Genomic DNA, 6,387 nt, shown 5'->3' with positions numbered 1-6,387 from the left:
AAATGTCAGCTGATCATATATTTTCATTCAACTGAAAGCTGACTTGCTTATTTTGAGTTCAAAGAATTCAATTATTATGGCTTAGCTAGCTCATTGCAAACAAAACGCCCAATTTTTAGCCAAAAATTGAAATTGACAGAAACTGCCAGTTTTTGACAAGTTAATGAACAGGCATTTTATTGCAAACAAAAACATCAGTATATGACGCGTTTCCTATTCACCAAATGTACCCTTCAGATATTATTTCGGTACAATCTTTAAATAAAAAGGTTTCTAAACACTCGAACTAAGTGCGACTAAACTTTATTTAAGTAAACCTTGCAGACATGTGGGAGCAATTTACTCGAACTTGTTTTCTTATCCTGCATAGTTCGTCAACACAAAGGCGTGTTTTTCTACTAAACGTAGAAACTGCTCCACAGAAATGACATTTAAACTTGGTTCGACAAACATACCACTCGTACCCGGACACTGAAAGAATTTCGAATAACCAAACATTAAATTAAGGTGAGACCACAATGTTGGTTTAAACGAAATATGAAATGTTTACTCGAACAAGCCTCCAGACACGGAAAATTTTCGTTTAACAATCTGCAAGCAAATCTCGTGACAGTTGTAACTCCTTTGAAAGGAGTTCAATGTCACTATTACTATGTAGGAATTGTCAAAATTGACATTTGATTCCCTCTCCATCAGTAATAAATGTGAACATGGATTTATTTGCAAGACGCATTCTTATTGATGCATCAGAAAAGTGGATCTGAAAATAAAAATGACGTTTCGATTTTACTTAAATGTCAAAATATTTTACTACAATTGTATTAGTGAAAAAACAGAAAGCCTTAACGTATAAATTTCATTTAGAATTATTATAACTTCTTTTTAATTTTAATTTAATTTTGAATTTAATTAATTCCAAAAACCACAGAAGCTCTAATAATATAAAAACTAAAACTAAAACTCTTGAAAAGAAGGAAATTTTGAGCAAAAGTGTTGCCAACTTAAAAAAAAGAAAAACAATTGTTTTCTACTACTTTGTTTAAAAATCGATAGTTAAAATTGCTAACTACGAACTTATTTTTTTCCACGATTTTTTCTTATTTAAAAGATTAAATCGTTTTTGCTTATACAACTATACGAGCCTTATTTTAACATTTTAAATCGTCTTCATTCTAATAAAAATACTACTTTTCATTTTCTTTTCAATTAAAATTTCAATAATAAATCGGCTATGTAAAATGTTCCTTTTTTAAAAAACGCTGTTTTTTGTTTTTTTCTTTTATTTTTATTTAAGTTTGGTCTAATTTTCACGAAGCGTTTTGGTAAAATGTTAAGTTTTGTGTTGATTATTTTTTGATTTGATTTTTATTTTTTACAAATATATGTAAATCAATGAAACGCATATTTTTATTTAGTTCAAAAATATGGTCCCTAAGTTGAGAGAAAAAGAGATGCAAAGTAAAAAGTTGTGTGCATAATTGGTGCATTTTAATTATATGTTAAAATTGAAATTAAAAGACAAAAACTTTGGTAGAAATAATTAAGGAAGATGAGAGTTAACACTTTTTCAGTATTTTTTTTGTTGTAGTTTGTTTTAGTTTTTGGTGAGAAAAATATATAGGAAACGCTATTTTTGAACTTCTAACTATGTATAAACACCTTATTTACTGTAATTACAAATTTAAGTTTTCAAAATTTTATACTTTTATTTATAAATGTAATGATAATGATGGGTATGTGTAAATTAATTAAAACTTATAATCTAGATTATTTTTCTTAAATTTTTATAAATAGAGATAAATTTGAAACATTTTTTCAAAAGTTATGATTTTTTTAAAGAAAAATAAAAAGCTTTCATTTCTGTATTTAAGATTCTAGAATAAATTTCGCTATTTGTATGTATATAATAAATATATCACTTATTTTCATTAAATTATTTATATATTATTTTTTTCGTTTATTTTGTAAATTTTTATTTTTACAATAGGCGTTTTATTTTAAATATTTTGTTGTTTTTGTTTTAAGGTTGTTTCCTATCTCAATGGCATATGAGTACAAATGCGTTCTATATATTTATTTTTTCATTTAATTCTACTTAATTTTAGATTTTATATTTTGTTTTTTTAAATGATTTTTATATTTAAACATTTTTGTTTCGTGATTAATCAAAAACATAAAATGTTTCGATTTCGAAATTTAATTATATATAGATAATTATAAATTTAATAATTTAATGGAAAATTAAGAACTTGCATTAAATGTTTTTTGTTTTTTTAAGAAAATATTTGTTGTTGTTAAATTTGTTGTTAGTGTGTTTCTCATTGCATTTATGTCGTGTGTTTTGCTAAAGAGAAAAATTAAGCGAAGGAAATGAATTTGTTATGCAAGTTTTTTTTATTTATTGGGTTTTTTTCATTTTTTTTTTTAAATTTATTTTTATTAAGTTTTGTGTGATTTTTTTTGTTTTGTTTTTATTTGTTGTTTAATTAAAGTAATAGCAGTGAGACATTTTGAAGGTGTGTTTTTGTTTTTGTTAGTTTAATTGTTTTTTTTACTAATCTAATGAAAAATATAATTTCTTCGAGCGTTTTTGTTTTGTTTTTGAAATGCTCTTGTTGTTTATGAATTTTCTATTTGTTTTTCAAAATTTAAATTGTTTATTTTTCTGGTTTAATTATTTCAACAGTAATATTATCAGCAGCTGGGTTAGGTGTTATATTTGTTATAAGAGGCTGATGATGGGACTGATGTTGATGGTGCTGTGATGAATGATGGTGATGGGCGGCTGAAGAAACTTTTCTATCATGATTGATTGCACCAGGAGCTACAGAGTTGCTGCGAGTTGATCGGATAGATGTTGCCGATGCGTTGCTTCCGCTACCAGATCGTGATCCTTCTTAAATGCAGTTAAATTAAATTAAACAATAATAAAAAAAGAAATAAAGCAAATATTTCAAATTAAATATTGGTTGTATACAAAAAATTATTTTATGTTTTCAAAAGTATACTACATTTTATTAACAAGGACGAATAAATTTGATTTGAAACGTGAAGACATTTTCGAAGACACTATTTGGTTACTATTTTTAATTATTATGTATTATTAAATTTTGTTCATATGATAGTTAAAAAAAAACGTTGCTGAAATTTACGAAATTTACGAAAATGGATCGCTTAACTATCGCACAATACATACAAATTGTCAAAACTTACTACCAAAATGGTGATTCGGCCACAACCACATATTGTGCTTTAAGAGTATATTTTTTTTATAATTTGCAGGCACTTAAGGGGATATTAGTACCCTTTACATGTTTATATTTAAACATAGTGCGAGTCTTAGGAAAATTGGGAAGGAGATACCGGGGCAAATTGGTCTAAAAGTTCTGAACATCAAAATTGGAGGGAAAAACAGAGTTGGCCAATTGGGAAGGATTTAAAAGGAGATACCGGTGCAAATTGGTCTAAAAGTTCTGAACATCAAAAAGGGAGGGAAAAACAGAGTTGGTCGCATTCCACATTCTCGATGTGTAATTTAAGAAAGAATCTATTTACTTAACACCACGTACGGAATTGAGCTCAAGGGTAAGCTTATGAGCATTCCAAGAAGTGCGAGTATTACAGCTGAATTGTTAAAGGGCAACTGGTTAATTCGACAGAACATTTTTTGTACAAATATGGAAAGGCATGAAACATCTGCAGTGTTCTAGCGTAGTAAATTTTTCGATTATAGTTCTATCGCCTATCTATTCTATCCAATAGATTTAAACTTGTTTTAGGGGCACCTGCCCAGATATGCGAATTATATTCAAGCTTTGGACGGATGAAGGCTTTTTAAATTACAGCCAGATCAGAAGGGGTGACAAATTTCTTGCACCGTCGGAGAAGTCCTAAGCACCTGGCAGCTTTTTTGGCAATATCGAATTTGTGATATATCCATAAGAGGTGATCTATGATTCGCACACCGAGTACTGAAAGTTGATTAGTTTTCTAGATGCAAGTGCCTCTCATGGATAGCGGCAGCGGGGGTTTTAATGACAGGAGACAGCATTGAGTTTTCAAAGCATTAAATTCTACACACTTTTTAATTCTGAACATCTGAAAGACAAGGATGTGAATCCAAAGACGAATATGAGAAGCTGAAGGTATTTTCGTCCGCGAAACAGTTTAATAGATTAGAAGTGGCAGACAAGAGATCATTAATGAATATAATAAATATAGTGGGAGGCAAAACGGACCCCTGGGGGACACCAGCATTTATATTATTCAATTTAAACTTGAAACCATCCAATACAACTTGTATTGAACGGTTAGAAAGATAATTTCTAATCCAACAAAGAAGAGATTCCTCAATACCAAAAGCACGCAAATTCGATAACATTGCTTGGTGCCAAACTCTATCAAATGCTTTTGAAATATCAAGTGCAATAATCTTATTTTCTCCAAAACAATGTAAAGATTTGTTTCGCTGTTCGTTGAGATAAACCATGAGATCACTAGTTTATCTATTGCTACGAAAGCCATACTGTTGGTCATTAAGAAGCTTCCGTTCTTCGAGAAAAATTGTCAAGAAATTTGAAGAGAATGGATTGCATACAGATATTGTAAGGCCTGTGCATTATCATATCGCTGAAAGTGTTTCCGCAGACCCAAATGTGTCGTTTCCTAGTCTTTCTCAGGAATTGAGACTGTTTTATGGCATACAGTGGCGCATAAAGTCCAGCTCACACAACAACTACAGCCAGCTGTCCATTCACAAAGTCGTAGATAGTGTCGAATGGGTGCTTGACCAAGAGGCGATGAACGGAAATTTTTGGAACCAAATTTTCTTCAGCGAAGAAGCACATTTCTCATAAACAAAATTGTCGGTTCTATGAATCCTCAAGTAATTGAAGAGAAAACCATGGTTATAGTTCGAAAGTTTCGAAAAAAATTTATTTTGGATTGTAAAAAAAAGGTTTTGCTTAATAACTCTGCGAAAATCGGGAACGACATGGCTGTGCGTGTAAAAAGTTCCCATAGTCTTCCAAAGTAATACGGAACCATGCCTACAATCGCGAGTCATAGTGAAGCGCATCAGCAAAGTCCGAAATTTTGTATCCATAAAAGTGTAAAAAACCTGAGAATTTTTGATCGAACTATAAGAAGAATACTTTATGAAAACCATAACTTCCACGTTCTGCACGACGGTAGTTTGTCAGATGATTTTAAAATCTGTAGCGGAGGAAGGCAGGGTTGTATTCTGTCGCCAATATTATTTTTTTTTGGTGATAAGCGATATATTGCGCGAAACTTTGTCAGGTAGCTGAGGAATCTAATGGACTTTATCATCCTATTTAAAGCACTTGGATTACGCAGACGATGTTTGCTTACTCTCTCATAGAATCATAGATCTCCTTCAAATGGAAACAAGTGTGGAGAGAGAAGCGTAAGTCGTGGGGCTGAAATTTAATTCCGGCAAAACAAAAATGATCAGCCTCGGAACCGGACCATCCTCTCAAATAAATACTTCCTCACAAGCGTTGGAGAAAGTGGAGAGCTTTTAACAGCTTGAACAAGTAGTTATCAAAAAACAAAGCAAAAGCGGCATTCGGTACGTTGTCTTAAATTTTGAGTAATAACTCTATTAGCTTAAAAACAAATCTACGACTGTTTCGCACAAATGTCGAATCTGTTCTTCTTAATGGATGCAGCACCTGGAATGTAACTTTAGCCATTACAAGGAAGCTGCAAACCTAAGGATTTTCTGGCCAAACCGTATATAAAATGAGGTCCTTCATAGGACAGGTCAGGAACCTATAAATTCTATAATACGAAGGAGTATGTGGCAATAGATTGGGCATATCCGCTTCAAAAAGTAACGACTGCATTGCAGGCTAAGCAATGCAGGGAATCCGCTTACACAAGAAGGAAGAAGACAGTCGAGGAATCAGCGTCATTAGGCAAGAGTTGGAGGGAGCTGAAATATTTCTCTGGAAACTTCACACGATGGTGCGTAGGCGTAGTAAAGGCCCAATGCCCTTTATTGGTCGCCAACGGACTTAACAGGTCTGAAGACCTACGTAAAGTCGTAAAGCAAGTTAACTTCGATGCATATAAGGTTTTTACGCCCAATAACTTCTAGCAGCAGATTACATCGTACGAGTCGTGTTTAGTGAAGAGATTTTACAAACAGCTGTTAAATGAATCTTGTGCGACTGGAATTGTGTCTAAGGCTTCTACCACGCAATGAGCGACTAAGCTACTGAAAGAGAAGTCGATGAGCGACGAATCTGAGTGACATGTGCCCATTTACTAAACGAAGTCGTTGAGTGATTAGTTGGGAGAATGCCATAGTCAACTGCGATTGGCCGAAGCTTATAAGTTGAAAGTCGCGTTCATATTTAT

At 32.1% G+C, this 6,387-nt stretch overlaps 1 protein-coding gene across 9 annotated transcripts in view; it reads right to left on the bottom strand.

The window, feature by feature from the left end:
* Positions 1-1,263: 1,263 nt before the first annotated feature.
* The window catches only part of LOC129943179 (uncharacterized), a 191,927-nt gene continuing 186,803 nt past the window's right edge, over positions 1,264-6,387 (bottom strand). For 4 of the 9 annotated variants that reach the window (XM_056052452.1, XM_056052458.1, XM_056052457.1 and 1 more), the window contains exon 9: positions 2,767-2,893. Coding sequence is in view for 4 of the 9 variants with exons in the window: in XM_056052459.1 (XP_055908434.1) it covers positions 2,658-2,896 (239 nt within the window). In the remaining 5 variants the exon portion in view is untranslated. Of the gene's footprint in view, positions 2,897-6,387 lie in introns of all 9 variants that reach the window. The other 5 variants (XM_056052459.1, XM_056052461.1, XM_056052460.1 and 2 more) reach the window with 3 other exon arrangements.

The sequence above is a fragment of the Eupeodes corollae genome, chromosome 1 (assembly GCF_945859685.1).
Source record: "Eupeodes corollae chromosome 1, idEupCoro1.1, whole genome shotgun sequence".
Lineage (NCBI taxonomy): Eukaryota > Metazoa > Arthropoda > Insecta > Diptera > Syrphidae > Eupeodes > Eupeodes corollae.
This window is presented reverse-complemented; position numbering and strand designations above follow the sequence as displayed.